This window comes from Apodemus sylvaticus, chromosome 13, assembly GCF_947179515.1.
Source record: "Apodemus sylvaticus chromosome 13, mApoSyl1.1, whole genome shotgun sequence".
Taxonomy (NCBI): domain Eukaryota; kingdom Metazoa; phylum Chordata; class Mammalia; order Rodentia; family Muridae; genus Apodemus; species Apodemus sylvaticus.
Window position 1 is genome coordinate 82,785,386 of NC_067484.1, and position 21,876 is coordinate 82,807,261.

The window sequence follows — 21,876 nt, forward strand, 5'->3', positions numbered from 1 at the left end:
TCTAGCTTTCTGTTCAATCTTCACATGAAAGACGTCATAGGACACCAAGCTCCATCCCCGCATGCTTCTTATTTCTGTCAATGTGACACAAACTAGAGCCACTTGGGATTAGTGGTGCTTAACTGAAGAATCCTCTCCATCAAATTGGCCTATGGAAGGTTTTTCTGATTAATGATATACGTGGAAGAGCACAGCCCACTGTGGACAGTTTCTCCCTTGAGCCGTGGTCTTGGATTGTATTAAGGAGTGTTAGCAAACCAGTAAGCAGGTTTCTGCACTGAGCACTTTCCTTGAATTTCTGCCTTCACTCTTCAGTGATGGACTGTAGCTAGGATTCATAAACCAAATAAAACCTTTTTTTTCCCAAGTTGCATTTTGTCAATTTTTTTTTTATCACAACCAAGGAAAAACAAATTAAGAGAGTTCCCAAGACTGAACTTTCTCCAAAAGCTAGTATCTTCAAGTATTATCACCTTGAATTAAAAGTTTTACAGATGAATTTGTAGGGAGGGCACAAACATTGCTTCTATTGTTATTATATGACCTGTTCTACATCTAAAATACCGTAACCATGCATTCTGCTTCCCTCCCTCTACCTTCTGGTTAGCATGTTAATTCACCATCATATGTCATGTAAGTGGCTTTGTAGTCTATAAGCTTCCTCTCTGGCCCTCCTGATTTACAAACATCCCCTTTCAATCACTTCTTCAAGGAGCCAGTGAGACTCATAAAACCCCACATCATGTGGCCATCATGCTTTAGACATCTTTGTTTGTTTCCTAGTCATAAAATCTAACTCCCAAGCGTAACAAGCATTGCCCTGCAAGAACTGGAAAAGATGACTTCAGTGTCACCTTCTGCTTCTCCCGTCTCAGCCAATGAATGCCTAAAGTAGGGCCTTCAGTACGCGTTAACAACTCTTTTACTTTGAGATCTGTGTGCTTTCATGATCTCTCTTCTACGGTGGCTGTGTAAGTTGTACCTCTCAGTGAGCTGCTGCCCACTCAGAAGATTCTTATTACACTTGACCAGCTTGCTTGCCCACCATTGCTAGATCTTGAACCTCCCTAGTTTCTCCCCTTACTGCTAATCTTAAGATCCAAGATATTTTTCCAGTGTACTATCTGTTTTCCTTAGAGGTATTAAAGTTCTGTGAGAAAAGGACCACACATGCATATTCATCTTTTTTTTTTAAAGTATAGAATAGAGTTTATTCATGGGGAGGGGGATAAAGAGGTAGCAGAGGCAGAGAAAGGCAGAGAGAAGGAGATTGTAGAGAAGTAGAGGCTGGCCATGACCATGTGGGGGGTGGGGTGGAGAGAGAGGGGGAGCAAGAGGGCAAGAGAGAGCGCGCCAAGGCCAAGAGAACACATCTTATTTTTTTTTAACCCTGATGCAACTAAACTGATAATTTGTTGAATACAAGTGTAATCCAAATGCATTGAATAAAGCTTTATTATTCTTTGAGCTCTGATCCTATACTGTTGTCTTTGCTATAATTTGCTGATCACCCTAGTGTTTCATGAATATTTTTGGTTAATACCTTAAGTGTAAGACTTCCCATGCTATATAAATTGACACTGGGACTGAAGGGAATTTAACTTGTGACAAAATCATATTGATTATGGCATGTTATGGCTAAAAATTTGGACATTATGAATTAAAAATATTTTCCAAACAACTGTTATCTTTTTGTCTACTTTCCCCCTCAGCCTTCAAGGGCCTAGGTTAGGTTAAGGGTTGGTGCTGCCATATGAACTGTAAATTACTTTTTGGGGAGGTAAGGGGTATTAAGGAGCAATCCTGAAGGGCATCACTTGTTAAATTCAAAGCTGCTAGTTCAAATGAATCTTATAGGTGAAGAGGCTATCGTTATAGTTCTCACAGCAGAGCTTAAGAGCTGAGCAGACCTAGCCATGAAGAACTTAAAAGAGGAACAGTGAGTCCTGAGTTATTGACTGAGGAAGGGTTTAACTTTTTTTTTTTTTGGAGATTTTTTTTCCTAAGATTTAACATTTCTTTTTTGAGATTTTACCAGAGGTAAAATTGTCCCAAAGATTTTTTTGCCTCAGTTTCCCAGCTAATAATATAAACAAATCCACAGCAGGTCACATCCCTGTTTTCATTGCCAACAATAGGACCTGGGCTTTGGAAGATTAGACCTTTTTGAATAGTCTTTCCACAGTCTTTCTTCTTCCTTCAGAAGTATAGATTCTGTATAGCCTATTTTAGGCCTTTCACTTCTATAGCTAATTTAGTTAATGCAGATGAAGGTTGAGGCCATATTTGTGTACTGTCCGTGACTTATGCTGAGGTGCTCCAATGTCCACACACTAGGGTGTCAGGTATGCTTATAGATACAATGCTATGTATGTGGTAGATCCCTGGCATCTACTAAATGAGGTCGGAATTCATCCAAACCACTCAGCAAAAGTCATTATATTGGGATGGCACATGGCTGCCTCTCCTCCCTCCCTTTTGCTCTCTCGCCTTCTCTTTCTATCCCTTTTCTGTCAGGGACCCAGTAGGTAGCTCTGACTGTCTGGGAATCACCACACACTCCAGGCTGAACTCATACTAGCATCAGCATTCATTCCCCTGCTCCCTGAGCTCTGGCAACTGGCCTGAGAACCACTTCCAGCATCAGTACCCATTTCTTAGTCACTTGTTCTGTGATTTTTCAATCAGGTCAGAGTTATTTTACTAAACAAGAGAATATGACTTTTCAAGGGTCATGCAATAAAAATTCTCCTTGAACACAGAGAACATATTCATGTAAATGTGTAGGCACAACACCAGATACAGTGGAATTTTTATGACTCAACAAAATATGTTCAAATTCTAAGTTGCTGTCACCCTCTGCTGGGTCAAAAACACATAAATTGTATTGGTACTATACAAAGTAAAATAATCAAGAAAAGTGGCAAACATCAGAGTATCCTATGAGTTATATTCATAATTGTTCATAATAGTTATATTCATATTATTCATAATTGTTGAAGCAGGAATGTATACATGTACTATATACAAAATAAAGTATGTATCTTAGTATAGAAGAATTTTAGTGTCATTATTAAGAGAGTTTTGGTGAGGAAACAATATTTAAATTTGACACTCAAGGAAGAGTGCTTTCGGGTCCTGAGAATAAATAAAGATTTTCAGAATGAAGATTTATAAAAAACATATATATAATTATGGGCCAAACTTATATCCATGACAAAGTCAACTCCATAGACCTAGATTACTCTTGAGTAACTGAGTACCCTAGTATGAAATACCTTTCCAGAAACGTCTAAGAACAAATGAACTATATACAACAAAATCTGCATCTCTCAACTTGGAATCATGCCCTATCCTGGGTGCCAGAAACAAAACTTTCAGATGTTCTTGTGAAACACACCACACATGAGAGGGTAATTCGAAATATTCCTCCACTTGTCCATTCTGCATATTGGTGTATTTATGATATACAGCATTTATAAGTGTGAGAGATCTAAAGACCAATAGTAGAAACCAATAAATTGAAAGTGACATCCTCTCAGAGGTAGATTTGTGACTTCTCTTAGACAGCAGTGTCTCTGAGTTTTACTGAACCCCTATTTATTCAGGAGGAAAATTAAGCACTCAGGACAATCCATTTATTATACCATCCTTTGATGCCAAAGGGAGAAATAGAATAAAAAGAATAGAAAAAAAAAAAGAATAAAAGCAGTAAGGGTGGCCCCAAGAGAAGCAGAGCCCTTGTAGGAATCTTGCAAGTTAATGAGAATTCACCCGGGACTCAAGAGCGATGGAGAGGGAGAGAGAGGAGGAGACAGAGGGGCGGGGGCAAACCTCTTCCTCTGCAGCTGGCCCTGTCCCTCATTTGTTGCTCCAATAAGCAGTAATTAGGTCCTGAGCTAATGGTGTCAGCTGATCTGCTGTTTTTAGGCTAGACCCAGAGGAAATCTCCATGGAAACCCTGCTGGACTCGTCCCCCCCACCTGGATGCCTCCAGCTCCTTTCCGCCACCTGGCTGCCGCCCGGCCCGCTGCTACCTCCTCCTGCCTCTAACCTGCAGCCTGCAGCATGCGCACTGCCCCCGGGATCCCTAAATGGGACAATTCTGCCCGTGACGTCAGCGCCCAGCCGTCTCCACAGAAACTTTTGTCCCATTGGCCAATCAGAGAGCTTGGAAGGGGCCTAGGGGTGGGGGGTGGGAGGATAGGGGAGTGGGAGGGGTGGGGGTGAGGAGAGAGGCGAGAGGTTCAGTGTGTGGAGCTGCTCGCGCAGCGCCCGGGCTGTCAGTCCGGGCTGGGGCCGCCGCGAGACCTTCCGGGAGACGCGCACCCCCGCGCCCCGCACACCCTCGCTCGACCACACACACGCACACGCTCAGCTTGGCCGAGCAGGAACCACTGAGCAGCCAGAGAGCTCCGGGACCGGCTGCGGGCAGAGGACCGAGCCGCGTTCCCACTGGGGCTTTCGCCGGGGAGACCGCAGCGAGCCTCCCGGGTGGGCTCGGACCCCTCAGGACCGCGGCGAGGGTCCGGCCATCCGTCTGGCTGAGCCGATCCCTGCGACCCGCGCTGGCCTCGGCAGGGAGTGCGGTAAAGAGGAGCGGCTGCAGCCAGCAGGACTGGAACTCCCCTGGTTCCAGCGCCGCCGCGACACACGAGTGGAAATCCTAATGGAGGGATCGCTGACTTCCTTTGCTTGGGAAAATCGTCAGGAGCAACTCCGATTTGGCTCCTCTGAGCATCGGAGGGGGGTCCATGACGTGGCAGGGGGAAAATAGACAACCGAAACCTCCCGTGTGAACTGCAAACTATAACCTAGGGACGAGGGAAGGTCTGCTTTCTGCATTTTCATTTCACGCAAAAAGGTTCAAGTGTCTGTGCGGTAAACTTATTTCCATGTCTTGTCCCACTTCAGAGGGTCCTGTCTTGGGGACAGCATCATTCCGAAGAGCCCCAGCCAGCGGCCTGTCTTCCTGCTCCCACACTCCCCGGACTGCAACCCCATTTGGGGTACGCCATCCTATAGAGCTATGGTCAGGTATCTATGAATCCTGGGCGAATCTCTGAAAGCCAACTCTTTACAGCCTACCTGCGTGGCTGGAATTTAACCTAATACATCTGAAGAAATGGCATTTTGGAGTCGTTTTTAGGACACCTTCTTTAAAATTCAAGTCAAACAGGATCTGATAGGCTTATCAACATGACAGGTAAGAACTTTCTGCTTCTCTAGTCCTGTCGCCGCAGAGGAGGCCCAGGACGAGCAGGAGAGAGAGGGAGAGTCCAGGGACCCGCGTGCCCACTGAGGCTCTTCAGCAGAAGGCTGCTTTTGCTAGAGGCACAGCCCCGACTCCTGGACCATCCGCTGTGGAAGCTTCTGGGACGCGCTCCAGGAGACTGCCTTGCGCTCCACCTGCCCTGCCCTGGACACAGCCCTGGGGGCGAGGCATCGAGAGACCGACCACCTCAAGTCAATATTGGCATTTTTAATAAACTAAGAAATGGGATTTTAATTATTCAGAAACCCAGGTCCTCTGAGCCAGATGCTGTTGGGATGGTGCTGGTCACACAGTGTTAAAGGGACCGACCGCTAAGAGCACTAGAAAAGCGTCCGAGACATCCTTTGCAATTAGGCACGAGCCAGACTTGGTAGCACGGGGCATTGATTGCTGGTGCCCATCCGGACCCTCCTCCTCTCTCCCTGATCTTCCCCCCACCCCACCGGAGGCAGGCTCCCGCGGCTCGGCCGGGACCTCGCGTCCTTGCATCGTGGTCTGGGCTGAATATTTCATGAACCCAGGGTGAACAGGTGCGAAGTGCGCTGGGAGCATCCGGCCCACGGCAGCGGGGGACCATGGAGAGCGAGCGCGACATGTACCGCCAGTTCCAGGACTGGTGCCTTAGGACTTACGGGGACTCAGGCAAGACCAAAACGGTGACCCGTAAGAAATACGAGCGGATTGTCCAGCTTCTCAACGGCTCAGAGTCAAGCTCCACCGACAATGCCAAATTTAAATTCTGGGTCAAATCGAAGGGTTTCCAGCTGGGCCAACCGGATGAGGTCCGTGGGGGAGGCGGCGGCGCCAAGCAAGTGCTCTTCGTGCGGGTCAAAACCACGGTGAGCCGGTTTCCCTGTTATTTGTCTGTTGGAGCAGCCCGGAAGGGAGGGCGGAGAGAGGGGAAGGCAAAGAGATGCTGGAGACACTGTTGGCTCCTAGCCCCCCCCCCCAGCCCTCCCCAACCCCCTCCCCAAGTCCTCCCCAGACGCGGTGGCCAGACGCGGTGGCCAGGCGTGATTTCCTTCTAGAAAGTCTTTGTGGTCCTTTATTTTAAGCAGGCGGCCCTCCCTGCCTCCGGGCTGCGCTGCGGGACGGTGGCTGGAGCCTGTCTTCACCACGTCGGGCGGCGCCTGCCTTCCCCCCCACCCCCGGCCAGGCCATTGTCCCACGTCCTTCGCCGGGAGCCTGGCGCGTGTCCTACCTCCACCAGGGAGCATAAAGGCCAGGCTGGAAGCCCAGCCACTGGCTCTGATAACAGGCGAGGCTGACAGATAGGTTACTGTGTCTCCTCATTGGCACAAAGCCCGAATGTGGCGATTGAGGTGGATGTGGGGCTTTCCCCAGGACATTATCGAGTTTTGTTGTGAGAACGCTGGCGGGGAGACCCAGGACAAGTCCGCGCGCCTTGGTCGCCCCTTGAGATCCTAGCCGCGACTGTTTGGTTGGCAGATACCGTCCTGGACATTCCTCCTCCCCGCCCCCCATCCCCTTCTCCACTTGTACTTCCCCAGCTAGGCGATGAACAACAAAGAGGGACGGTTTGGGGCGCAATCAAATGGTGTATTTGTTCCTCTTTCTGGGTTGGTTCTTGTCTCCTACTCACAAAGCTGTAGTGAGCGAGGAACTGGCTGTGTTAGAAACCGGCATATCCCATTCTAAAACACAGATGCCTGTGGGGCTGGGAGGCTGCCGCAGCATCCGCTTCCTCTGCAAGAAGGGAACAGGGGGATACAAGTAGGAGCTCAGGTCAGATGTATAACGCCTAGCTGCCTCATACGGGCTCACCTAGAGTGAACGGTGTCGAGGAGCTATCTGGCACCCTTTGTATTTTTGTCTCGCTTTGGGATTCGTTGAGCTTTGCTCCTTCCCCCTAGTTCCCCCCCCCCTCACTTTTACTGGCGACTGTTTCCTAGTGCATAGTCCCCTGAGGATGTTAGAAGGTTTCTGGAAGAGAAGGCTATGCTCTCTTTAAGGTGCATGATAGTGGAGATATATGCATGAAAGGCTCTTCCAAGCTCCGTCTGGAGGACTCTCAGGTTTGGAAAGCAGCTTTTGGTTTCCCACCTTTAACTGGGAGTGGTTGAGGGAAGGAAGGATGTTTGGGGGGGGGTGTGGATTTTATATGGAAAATGTGGAAACAAAGGTGAATTGGGAATGCAGAAAAGTTTCGTTTCCTTTTTTTTTTTCTTGTGCAGTTTTTGAAAGGTTTGCAGGAGGTAGATACAAATGGTGCTTTTGCTTTCTCCTGTAACCCTGAGTGCTGCTAAAGACAATGGGGAGGTGTTTGCTTGTCTTGCTGGGTGAAAAACTAGGTTGGCATCAGTTAGAGTATGGCTTATTTACATCTGCATGAGCCAGAAGTGTGTTTCAAAAATGAATTGCTTTGTTTCACTTAGAGTCTAATATCAAGAACTAGACAAGAAAATAATTTGTCGTTAAGCAAAGTGAATTAGAATTCTGAGTGAGTAAAATATTAATATATTTTAAAGTACTGTTTAACTATGGTCACATATATAATTATTATATGTTGTATATCATTGATAGCTAGAAAGTTTTTCAGGTTTTTTTGTTCTTTTTGTGTTAAATTTAGATGCTCTGTTTTGGTTCAATAGTTCATGTTTGTATTGATTTGATAACAGCCATTATGTGTGTTAGAATATGTGTCCCTTTGAAGACTAATTAAAATTACAAATAGCATAAATTCTATAAAGGTTGTAGAGGCATCAAGACAATCGTGGGCGTGAGTTATTCAAACCAGCATTCACATGCTGTGACACCCATATTTTCATGTCAAAAAAAAATAAACGTGGGGCTGTTAGAGAATTACTGCTAAGACGTCTAGCAGGGTGACAGCTGCAGGAGGAATAATAAAGTAGCACGTGTGTCTCTTTTCAGTAAAGATTCCATAGATTAATGGGAGACAATGTGATCTGCCAGGTGATATTGTTAAATGATTTCTGTGTAGTATTAAAGCACCCGGCATTTCATTCAGCCTATTTTGAAATGTTGAATACGATTTTAATTCATGAGCTCGTCTACTGTTCTTTATGAAAAATTTTCTGTGCTCCTGACACAGAATTCTAGGCTCCACCTTCTCTGAGAGGCAGCCAATCACAGTTTCAACCAGATAGAAATAAATAAAATTTCCCCTTTATCCTCTTTCCCAATGTCTGAATGCATTTCCCCCTAAAAGCCAGGCTCGGTTGTCTTCCTCATAGCATAAATCCAGTTACCAAAAAGACAGAAAGATGTTTTCTTCTCATTAAGAGCATACATTGCATGAAACAGGGAACTGCCTTTGAATGATATTTTCAACTAGATGGAGTTATTCTGAGCTCCTTGGGGTCTGAGGGAGGCCGGCTAGCTTCTCTGTCAGTGAGATGTGCTTTGCTCCTGAAGTTGCATTAACCCACTGCTGCTGATAATTAGACATCATTACTACAGCAAAAGGGGAGAGGGAAAGAGGAGAGGACTGGCCTGAGGTAATTAACTACTTTCATTTAGTGAAAGAGAGACAGAAAGCAACTGGGAGGGTACACAGGAGCAGAAGAGAAACACTTCATGGACTTAATTGCAGCAGACCGTCTGCCAAGCTCAGGGAGGTTCTTTCTACCTCTTATTTTCTGCAAAGAACAGATGCAGCTTGGCGGATACTCTTGCCCCCGACCCTCAACTTTAAAACCGAGGTTGCAAGCATTGATTTAAAATAAAAATCGCCAACAACTGGAAGGGATAAATAAGCCCTTTAATATTTGTCTTGGCCAGGTCTGAAGCTGAGGGGACTTTCTGTCACTGATGTTTAGATAACTCAGTGGCTGAAATGACACTATTTGGTCACCAAGCAACACCATCCGGCAACTCAGCCATTTTAGGTCAGGATGGGGGCCTGGATGTGTACTTGTAAGCAGTTGGCTTAGAACCCCATCTGTTTATATATTGTTTGACTCCACATAATCACTCTTAGTGCATTGTTTTTACAAAAGGTGTAAGAAATTCTGAAGAATGAAAGAATGGGTGCCTTAAAGCTCTAAAAACAAAAAAGAGCAGCAACTCAGCAAATATCTGACAGTGACTGCAACAAACTCAGAGATAATTTCAAATAAGTAGGAGTATGACTGTTTACTACTTTGATAGCTCCTTAGAAACTTTTGAACCTGCATGACATTTTGTTTTCTGACAACAGTGAACTGAAACATAGTTACAGTCTGAATTACCACAATACATTATACCACTTGATAGTATGAATGGTAGGTTAAAAAATGAGAAAATTTATTCAGTTTGTCATTCTGCATTATGACAAAAGTGTTGTTCTATACTTTGAAAATCGTATTATATTGAACAGAATATTGATGAGAAATTTGGTAATCTCATGCTTGAAATCCTTTTAGTTTCAAAGTAGTGAAGATAGAAACTGAATAACCAAATCGTAGAATATTTTGACCTATATTTGCAAGGAAGTATAGGTGTAAATTCTGCCTAACTATATACTGTCATCTATATTTACTTTACTGTGGAGCCTAAAATGCATTTTCTTCCACAAATGAATATGCAGTTTCTTTAGCGATATGATTTTAAAATGATGATTTATTCAGTCCTGCAATCTGTAGTCTTAGAGTTCATATTGTTCTTGCTATGCATACTAGTAATTGATGACTCTAAAGTGATTACAATGAATATTCATGGACAAGATCATAAACAGCATTTTGTTAGTTTACTGTGGTCTGGGTCATAAACCCTTTATTCTAATAAAAACGAGAGAAATGACCTATGAGGAATATGCATCCAGTTCCTCTTCTCTTCTAGCATCACACTTTTGGAAACATCTCATATTAGACCTTGATCTGAAATTTGCTACAGATATCAGAGAGGAGAAACTATGCCCTCAGCCCATTATACTTTGAGCCTAAAAAAGAGGCATAACTCACCGTAATGGTCAAGTTTTTGCGACTCTATCCTTAGACAGAACAGGTTGACACTCACAGATAACATAGCTTGTAGTATATGCACATCTGTTTGGAGGGTTAAACAGGGCTCATAAATAATGCTGATAATGTGGCTTGTAGGGGGTCGGCTAGGAGTTCCTTGTGGCATTGCCATGAGGAACATCTATAGTATGTTTCTTGTTCAGAGCCTGCGTAAAGTCTTAGAAGCACTGGGAACCTTCAGTGCAGGTCAATTGAATAAATTCCAACTGGCAGAATACTTAGATATAAACACCCGTGAATATAAGGACTAAGTAAGTGAAGATTACCCCTGTCGAAGACCATGAGAAAGTAATTCTTGACTTCCATTTGTTCTTCACTGTTTTAATATTAAATACAATGAAAGGGAGGGTGGTCAATACTCAGTGTTTGTCTGTTTCCTACAGTAGACTTCTGTGCTGCCTGAATATGTTTCTTCAAGATTTTATTTTGGAGACACTGTACAAGCCAGGAAAAGATGAGGGAGCAGATACTGGGTTATGCAATAAAACTTTCAAGGCCTTCAATCCTGTGTCAGGATCATCTTCCTCACAACTACTATATTTTCTAAGACTTCTATTTTTTTTATTGTCTAAATGAGAAGATTCAAGATGAATCTAGTATGGTTTAGGCTATATCCTTTTTCAAAATCTCTGTATGACAATATGAATAATGGAAACAGTAAGCAGGAAGCAGAGCATTTTGGGAAGAATATAAATCTCTGGGCATCATTCTATCCTTTGCTGTGCTATTAGTACAGCTGGCGGCCAAGTAGAATCTCCTACTTTTGAAATATCAGTGATATTAATTGCTTGTTTTTGCATAATAATAACTAATACAGGATATACTCGATTTAACAAATAGGAATATTGATTATATCTGAAGGATTGGTCTATAAGTTAGAAGCTTGTGTCTAAAGTAGCATTTTTGGCACAAAATTATTATAAAGGTATAATTATAAATTAGGCATATATCATGAGTTCAAAACATGGAATTAAAATACACAAAGACTGTGTGTTTGTGGGTAATTCTCTGTGCATGTTAATTGTTCAGATATTATCTTTTTTTGTAAACAATGACTTTAATTTGTAAATCCTAAGCATTCTTGTGATTTAAGAAATTTTAATGTATAGATGGAAGAAAAAGACTTGCCAAATGTCTCATCTAGACATCTGCCACCATCAACCAATGCTGTGTTTCCAAGTGCATATAGCCAAGGCAGTTTGGATGCATTTATTGTTGTATAAGAATAGACAAATAATATCTCCAAAATGGCATTGAAATGTTATGCTTTTCAAGTAAAATATTTATAGTATTTCCAAACTGTACAAATAACATGAGATTGAAAGAATTGCTAATAGACAAAAAATAAGAATAAGAAAATAAGGAAATTAAATGGCTGAATTCCATTGTTCTTTTAGGTAAAATTTTCAATTGAATATGTTTTCATTAAATTTCTCCAATTATGAAGGACAGACATTTTTTCTCATCAAACCTTTTTGTCACTTAGCTCTTGGTTTATATTGCATCTACTAGGTTTGAGTTATTTTGCGTTACATATCAAATATTATTATATACTGTTAATGTGTTTATTCTGTCAAGGTTTTGGCTCTTACAATATTTTCCTTTGTTCATGTCTAAAAGTAAATCTATCTAGTTTTCTTTACTACTAATTTCTCAGGTTTGGCGAGCTCTTAAGCCTAAGGTCTACTCTTTCCACAAGGAGCAGCTTGTGTGACATCTCCTGCAAGGCTTGTGTTCACTGGAGAAACTTTCTTGGCCTCTGCACCTAGATAACAACTTAGAAATAGATGCTTTTAGGTTTCTCCATCAGAACTTTAGACAGCTCTCTTGTATCTTATTATGAGGAAAATCTTTTTGCCAGTTTCATAAATTATATACTTCTTTGTCCTTAGAATGAGATCATGTGTCTAAGATGTAGCTGAAGTCTTTATCTCCCTGTAATTTCATAGGTGACCACACTTGGACATTGTCTGGGTTTCCTCAAAATCTGTCTTATATCGTCTACTGGGTACTTCCACCAAAATATTTCAGAGAATCTTAACTGAAAATACATAAAAATTATTTTTTCCTTCCTATCCCATCTCCAGCCTAGGTTCTATAAACTGAAATCTCTCCTTGAGTTGTCATATTTTCCCATTTATGGCAACACAATTCACCTATGCATCTAAGCCAGAAAGTCTGTGTGCTGTGGTGGACTCGCTTCCTCTCTCCTATAATTGGTTCTTGGCAAGCTTGTTCTGGCCAATGACATCGTAGCTCCTGCAGATGTAAGGTTCTCACCAGCTATATATTCATATATATGTTGCTTGGTAATTTGGTCAAATCTCTAAAGCCCATTTGAAGATAGAGATTCTTACTACCTGAAGTAATGTGGGATTTTGTTTGTGTTCATTATGAAACAGTTTCCTACTCAGCTGTTTTGTGACCAGGCATTCCTTCTTAAATTCATGTGAGAGGATTTTTTCATCCCTATACCAATATGTCTGTCCATATGCCCCTCCACCCAACTGTGTAATTACTAAAATATATGAAATTTAGAGTCTTAATAATTTAAGCTGTATAGTTAATTACTGTTAAATGCTAATATGTTAGGCATATTGCAATTTATGTATCTGTTTGAAACATTCCTTTACAACATTTTATATAGTATGTACCCTGTTCCTGGATTTGTCTTTTTTTGTAACTGCCTCAGTTTGCTTAACACAATGTATTTAGTATTCATCTATGATGAAATATTTGAAATTGTCTTCCTTTTGTGAGTTATATCCCATTGAGTATGTACACTAAGTTTTGTTTGTGTATTACGCTAATGATTGTGGACATTGCTTCCATTTTTTGGTTATTGTGAATTCCACTGCCATAAAATCGGAATATGCAAATATTAAAGTAACAAATGATGATGTCATTCATATATATAACATATATCAAGATATGTGACTGTCGGTTCATCTGCCAGTTATATTATTATTATTATTTTTAAGAGGGGGGGTACAACTATTTTCAATCACTTCTGAACACTCTTTAAGGCCAAAAATCTGGTGACTATTTCTTCTCAAGAGTGTTGGGGCTAGAGAGATAGTTCAGCTTTGGGAGCATATACTACTGCTCTTGCTAAGGACCCCAAATTCAGTTTCTAGCCCCCCTCTCCCCACTATGGGCAGCTTAAAAGCAGTTATAACACCAGCTCCAAGGGATCCTGTGCCCAGTTTGGCCTGTAGGGGCACTGAACTTACAGGCACTCCCTCAGCTTACACATAATTTGCACATAATGTAAAAAAAAAATAGCATCTTCAAAAACTTTTCAGAAATCATATATCTTGTCTAAGCATATGAAAATATTGAATGTGAATGTGATTGATGATAATATATTGATACTTATGCTTATTAAGTTCTTATTTTAGATAAACAAATATTAAACAATACATTTGTCACCTTTAATCTTCACAATGATCCTGTGCAGCTGCAACTTCTTACTCTGTTCATCTATGAAAATAAAGATCTAAGTTAAGGTGGATTTATCAGAATCGTTCAACTTTAGGTAACAAAATATTTAAGTGGAATCCACAGTCCTTGAATTAAGATGTTTCTAAAAGTTTAAGAAAGACACTCCAAAAATAGTTCTCCAACATTAAATTTCAATTAAGGTCTCATACTGATATTCAACACACTAACTAAAAGACGAATATATAGAGATGAGCTTTAAATCTGTCTGTCCATCTAATCCACCCATGTTTGAGAATTCTCTTCCTTACATTGATAGTAAGGAAGAGAATTCCTTACATTGTAGTAGCCAGAAGCTGGAAAGAACCCAGATGTCCCTCAACGGAGGAATGGCTACAAAAAATGTGGTATATCTACACAATGGAGTACTATTCAGCCATTAGAAACAATGAATTCATGAAATTCTTAGACAAATGGATGGAGCTGGAGAATATCATACTAAGTGAGGTAACCCAGACTCAAAAGATCACTCACGGTATGCACTCACTGATAAGCAGATATTAGCCTAGAAACTTTGAATACCCAAGACATAATCCATATATCAAATGAGGTACAAGAAGAAGGAAGGAGTGGCCCCTGATTTTGGAAAGGCTCAGTGCAGCAATACTGAATATTGTGACAATAGCAGTAGAGAAATACCAGAATAGGGAAGTGGGAAGGGGTGGATGTGGGAACAGGGGTAGGGAAGAGGGCTTATGGGACTTTAGGGGAGTGGGGATCCAGGAAAGGGAAAATCATTTGAAATGTAAATAAAGAATATATTGAATAAAAAAAAGTAATTCCCTTCCGTACATTACTTTTCAAACTCCCGTGGACACACAAGTGTCTGTTTTTTGGTGTATGCTTGTCATGATGATCCTCAGTCCATAATTGCCTCATGTAGAACACTGTGACTCACATGTTATACTTTAACTAACATATCACCTCCTGTTGTATAAGGGGTGTCTCTGTACTTAAAGGTCACAACACTAATCACAACCCTGCAGATTCGTGGCATACACCAAACAGTTGTGCACACTTGATGTTTCTACCATTGGATAAATAACTTTGAGGTATTTTTAAGGGATGCTACATAATCTAGAATAAATAAAATGTAGGATACAGTAGAGATATGTTGAAAAAGTCAGGTGGGGAGAGATTATGAGGAGCTTCTAGTGCTAAATTAGTTTAGATTTTATTCTGCAAGAACTGACAGCTGCCAGAAATGTTATAGCAGGGATGAAAGGACTTAAATAGATTTGTGGGCATAAACTAGATGTTCTCCATGGTTTAAAGATATTGGAAAATATAAATTAAATGAGTAAAACATTAAAGTCACACAGTTCAACATGTTGTTTGAAATAACAGTACAGGGAATAAAATTACTATTAGGTTTCAAATCAATACAGTTCACTAGCTTGTTGCTGAGTAATTGAGTCAGGCTATACACATATCAAATTTTTATTAATTCTAATAAAAAATTTAAGATAGGTCATATTTTTATTAATTTCAATAAAGTTTTTAAAATAGTAATCGATTAAACTTAGGAAAAACAGATGATGTCGAGTCACTTTGTAATACATAGCACTTTTGACTTGAAATATGTTTGTTAATTATAAATATTATTACAGCTTCGGTTTCTCTTAAAATGCTGAATTTGTTTTCAGGCAACAATTAAAATATAATCCCAAGCTTTTTCTTGCTTGTATGTTGATTTTATTCCTATTACTCTACTTGTGCAATGGAAAGTCCTATAGTTCTCCAATTTTTATGAATTGTAACAGGAAAATTTTAAGACAATTCCAAAATATCCTTAATATTGAGTAATCACATGTATTTGCGTGTGGGTAAGGTAGAACCTACACATGCTCATAGTTCAGGTCAACTTTAACACAGGGATGCTTAACTGTCTCTGGCCTAATCATTTCATTCTTTTCATACAAAGGACACTAGGAAAAGTCACGAAAGAATCCTGTGCCTTCTCTTGGTCTCTTTGTCTTGTCCAACTTCAGCTTCGTTTTATCTTATATATTATTTTCTTTTGTTTTTTTTTTTTTGACGAATGAATGAATGAATGAAGAGATAAATACCTAACCACTAGGCTAGAAGTTAGCAGTTGAACTATTATCTACACCAGTGTGATGAGGGAAATCAGTTTTCTCTAATGGAATGACACTGGGTGTTATCAGTTCCTACAGAATTGGCCGCATGTTCAAAAGTATTTGATCAACATATACTTGACTCCACAGGTGTTTTTGTGTGTGCTTTATTTGGTTACAGTTTGATGTTCTACTTTTTTTTTCTTCCTTTGGGCATTGTTTTTCCTTATTTTTTGTTTTCTTGGTTTGGAACAGTTGTATTGTTTTTTGTTGTTTTTAAGAAAGAACTTGAAGTCTGGTGGGTAGTTAAAGCAAGAGGATCTGGAAGGACTTGGGAGACTGGAAGAACTTGAGCAAAATATATTTACATTAGAATCGTTTAATGAAAGTGTATTGAAAATATTAAAAACAAAACAGGTTAAAACATAAAGGAAAAAACAAGCCTGAAATATATTCAGTTCCAGGGAAACCCTCTCTGCAGAGACAGAGCGGAGCCCAGGTTGCTAACCCTTAGGTTGCATCCATGTCTTGGCCGTTATGAATGGTTCTGCAGTAAACATAAGTGCGCATGCCCCTGTTGGACCTTCTGGATCATTGCCCTTGCCTATGTTAAAGAGGTGCCATTTTTAATATTTTGGAGACCCTCTATATCATTTATTGTATTGATAGACATATATCCTCGCCATCTGTTGGCTACTTGTATGTCTTCCTTTAGGAAATACCTGTCCGGTTATTTGAATCAATTTTTAATCTGAAATGTTTATTTGCTTTCTATTGAGTTGTTTGGATTCCTTACATATTTTAGACATTAATTTTATGTCAGATATTTAGTTTTCAAACATTCTCTTATATTCTGTAGCTTGTCTTTGTATGATGTTGTTGTCTTTGTTATATGTAAAAGCATTGTAGTTTGGTGTAACATCACAGTGTTCTAGTTTTGCTCTCATTACTAATGTTTTTGAGGTCATATCTAAAGATGTTACTACTCAGACAAACTTCCTGGAGGTTCCCCCTGCCACCTCCCCAGTTCTTTTAGTACCTTGAAAGTTCTAGATCTTACATTTAAACTTTTAGTCCATTTTGATGCCATTTTTATATTAGTCAAAGTATTCATTCATAAACACAGTAGAAAATTGTTTAGTCTTGAATAAGCATTTGTGACAAACCTAAACCTGGGGGTCATGACATTAAGAAAAATGAGATAGACAGAGGAAGACAAATACTGCATGATGATACTCATGCATGAGATTGACAAGAAAAACAACCAATCAACCATTCAATCAAACATACAAAAATGTTGACTTTATGGAATTAGGAGGATGGTGGTTTAGAGAGGTTTGAGTTAATCATGGGTAGGTTTAAGTGAGGAGATGCTATGATCATGGCTAGGTTAAAAAGTGAGGAGATGCTATTTGTGGATACCTAATCAAAAATGAATAGGGAGGATAAGTTTGTGATCTATTTATGTGGCAAGGCTACAATAATTCTGAAAGCATGATGGATTCTTGAAAAATTAAAAAGGAATGTATATATGTGCTCTTATGACACACAGGGCACCTGTGGTCCAATACATCTGTCAGGTAAATGGAGTTACCCATTCTATCGTGCATGCATACTTCCTATATTATTCATGTATATTTATGTATGATATCCCACAGAGTAAATAGATATTTTTTCATCTGCCAAGTCGACACAACTAAAAGATATAGAGTAGAGGTCACTTTAATATATTGATAGCAATGTGGCCAACAGCTGACAGAATTCTAGGGACTAAAGTCCTACAATTGCAAAGAAATGGATTTTGCACAACAAAACAAAGTTTGGATGTGGGCCTTATCCTAGGGGAGCTTTCTGAAGAGAGACCAATTCATCATCATGTTAAAACAAGCAAAAACGTCACTTAAAACATGCTTGCTTTATGCCTCACAGACATTAAATAATGTATAGGACATTTTGAGCCATTCTTTAGTAATAATTTCTTATTCAGTAAAAGATAATTAGTACATAAACATTCAGGTAAAATTTCCCATGGTATTAGTGCAATTAAGACAGGTTAACATAGGCAATGTTTACTTACCTCTGCAGCAGCAGATAAAAACTAATACTTAAATTGCAACTATTTTGTGGGTTTTGGTGATGAGTAGTCCATAACAAGATAATTTATAATAAAGCAAGTAGATTATGGTAAAGCATTTGAAACATTTAATGCTAATCAATAACATTAAGACATGTATACATATATTTTTACACATACATACACATAGATACATGAAAGTATATAGTATGCTTGCTATACATATACACATATATATCATATTCATATTTTTATATTTCTATTAAAGTTTTTTATTTAAAAATATCTTTCATGTTACTAGACGTGGCCCAATGAAATTGAAGATGACACACTGTTTTCCACAGGAATCGGAAGACAGAAATTTATGTGTAAAGATAAATTATTATTGACATAGTTATAATTTATATAAAAAGATTTCTCAAAAATTGTTTCAGAAAAATATTGACTTCTTTTGATTGGAAAGATCTATTTTATAACTTAATTTACAAAACATTAATATAAAGTAAATGCCTAGAAAAGGGAGGGGGAAAGATAGGAGAATGGAGGGAGAGAAGAGGACTTATGGGACATATGGGGAGGGGGAACTGGGAAAGGGGAAAGCTTTTGGATTGTAAACAAAAAAATATAGAAAATAAAAAATATATATATAAAAATTAAATGCCTTTTAAAATTTCCTACCTGCTGCTTGGGGAATAGAATGTAGAAGATAGTACATATTCACATACACATACACATACTCCATATACTCCATATGCATCATAAACATCATATACATCATATACATCATATACACTTACACATACACATACACACACACACATATATAATATATATATAATATATATATACCTTATCTATCATATCTAACATATCCAACATATCCATCATAGACATAGACATGTACATATACTACACATACATCATATATATAAACATACACATATACAATCATATGATACATAGTTTTAAACTATTAGAGGGAGATAGATGATAGGTTTCCTTTTCGCTGTTGAGTTTATTTGATTTTTTTCCCATCCTTACCATCTGCAGTTTGCTCAAGTGTTCCACTCTTCCTAGTTTTAATCAAGTGTTCATTTAATGTCATTATCTCCACGGTTATAGATTTTTCAAGTGTTTTGGAGCCATTAGAAAACTGGGAGGCATTGAAAGATTCAGAATTTAAGTTTAAGAAGATGGAATCTTAATGGGAATAATGGAAACTCCTGCTTTACAGCCAAAAATCTAATCTTTCTGTTCTTGGCTAATTTTCTTTCATTTAGTTATGTTTTCAGCAATAAATGCAGTTCTATTGAATATTAAATCTCATTGTGTATAAGGCAATATTTATGCAAATTATTTGAAGCATTATGTTTTTAGGGTCTTTGTTTTTGTTTTTCCATTTTGCAAGTGGTCAGTGGGAGAGTGAGGCTGTCCCAAGCTGGTGTGAGACAAGTGAGCCCTTTCTGTTGGCTTTCACTGCCAGATGGACGGAGGATTTTAAGGGTTTAATCCAGGGACATGGGGCAAAGCTGAATGGCCCATATGGGGATCTAGTGTCTTGCTTGGTCATAACCTTGGCATGCTCTACCCAATTGGCCTAATTAGATGGGATTTTTAAATATACTATGAGAGGTTTGTTTGAATATCAGATATGGGTCACTGCTCTCCTGGGACACAGTTTGTTTGCCTATTGGTGCTCACTGAGGTCAAGACAGGAGTTTTTGTTAATGTTTGTTTCAGCTCATTATTTCTTTATAAAATCTATCTTTACAAAACAATGAGTTTATTTGTTGGTCTCCTTAATTTGAAATATGTTAATTTATAATTAGCAGCAACTTGAACTAGGGTAGGGTAATGTTTAGTTTGAATTATAGATTAAAGAAGTGTTTCTTGTATTTTTTTTTACAAATTTATAATTTAGCTAGCAAAGGAAGCATGCTCATAATTATAAAAATCTATCATAGCACCTTTATCCCTAAGTAAGCAATTGAGATGTGTATTTCATTTTAAATCTCTGTATACTTTATAAAGCAGATATTCAAAATAAGTGCCTTTTGCTCACGTGCAATATTATTGATGACAATGGGTGATGTGCTATGATTAATATATCCTAAAATTTTCTGATAAGGGTAGAAAGATCACATCCTAAAGTCTAAACTTCAAAATCATGACACTCAGTCAAGAGCAACAGGCAACACCATTTTAAAGTAGGAAAAGGGCAAACCCAGGCTGTTGCCTATTGAAAATGTGGACAGCACACTGGGCGGAAGAACTTCATTGCTGAAGGAAATTCCTTTGACATCCAAGAAAAAAAAATGACTTCTCAGGCATGGCTAAGCATACTCAGAAAAGGTAGTGAAGAAAAGAGAAAGAGAAAAAGTGGCATTTGACCAGCCATAAAAATATGAATGAAAGGTAAAATCTCAACAGTAGGAATGCCCATAGGGTGATAGGTCTCTGTGGTAGCAGGTGTTGTGCTTCCTGAAGGCTTATCCCTACTGTGCAGGAAGTTTTCCTACTGATGTGCCTGGTACCATCATTCAACCATTGCCTATAATCTGATCTTCTCTAGGTCCATACTTTAAAAGACCTTATGACTTTGGTCCCTACTTTATTGTCCAACAAGAAAGCATGTACTGCTTGGAGTATTGTCAACCTTGGAAATGCCTGCTTTATATCTCAGTATAAAAAAATAATCAGTTTTCTAAAGATTTCAATACTTTGTGAGTTTGAGTTGCGTCTGAAATCTGTACATCTGATTAACTCGTGTACATCTCCAAACTCCCTCTGCAAGGCAGATAAGAGGGGCTAAGAACAATGGCCGTTAGGGGAACGAATGGAGTCCACTGTGCTTGACTTTCTTGGATTTATGCCATGTCTTAGACAGTTTCTCTTGATTGTCTCTTGCCCTGTTGACAGTCTTATAGATTATTTTCTAAAGCATTGTACTTGGTACTTTTTTTTAAGTTGTAATGATGATTTAATGTAACTTTTGATTCAGCTCTTCTCATTTTAAATTATTATCACTATAACATTTTCAATATGCAAGTACATCATCTCAATAATTATATGGCTCCACAGATAATCAAGTATCTAACACTTTCCCATTTCCAGGTAATGTGTTATTTCATTCATTTCCTGTTTGAAGCCTTCCTTCTTGAAAAATTATGATGATTAGTTACTTTAAAATATATGTAAGAACCAAACATTTAACACCAAGGCCTTTGGGAAATACTTGCTTATAGATTAAAAGTGAGTTTTAGAACCTAGAAGACTTCTTTTAGCTCAGAATATCTAGTTGTTCATTGCTTATCAGTCAATCGTGGGTCTTGTTAAATCAAGGGCACCAGAATTTTGGTTTGTGTACAATGACCATGTCAGTTTTCTAGGGTGGCCAGATAGTTTAATATCATCCTATTCCAATGATGACACGAAGACTCTTGAAAACACTATGAAGCATTGCTTCTTGGTAAGAGTGCGAAGAAATCATTGCCAGGAGGCCTACAGAGCAAAGTAGGCCTCCTCAACCACACATGCACATGCTGAGGGCAGCTTCTCATCATCATCATCATCATCATCATCATCATCATCATCATCACCATCATCATCATTATTATTATTATTTGTTCTATTTACATCCCAAATGTTGCCTCTTATTCATGGTGCTCCCTGGCAGAGTTCTCCCCTTTCCCCCTTCCCTTTATCTCTGTCTCTCAGAGATAAAAGTGCTCCCTCCCAGGCATCCTCCCTCTCTTGGGCATCAAGTCTTTACACGATTAGGCACATCCTCTCCCTGAGGCCAGACAATTCAGTCCTCTGCTATGTATGTGCCAGGGGTCTCAGACAGCCCATAATGCTCTTTGGTTAGTTGTTAGTCTTTGGGAGAGGGCTCTCCCAGCAGATGACTTAGGCAGATTCAGATACTTACAGATAAGCTCTGGACTGAGGTCTGGGATCCTATGG

At 39.5% G+C, this 21,876-nt stretch overlaps 1 protein-coding gene across 5 annotated transcripts in view; it reads left to right on the forward strand.

Annotated features, from left to right (window-relative positions):
- The first annotated feature begins 5,850 nt into the window (after positions 1 to 5,850).
- Nol4 (nucleolar protein 4) overlaps positions 5,851 to 21,876 on the forward strand; it is a 351,736-nt gene continuing 335,710 nt past the window's right edge. For all 5 annotated transcript variants that reach the window (XM_052155473.1, XM_052155475.1, XM_052155474.1 and 2 more), the window contains exon 1: positions 5,851 to 6,114. In XM_052155473.1, coding sequence (XP_052011433.1) covers positions 5,851 to 6,114 — 264 coding nt within the window. The remainder of the gene's footprint in view (positions 6,115 to 21,876) is intronic.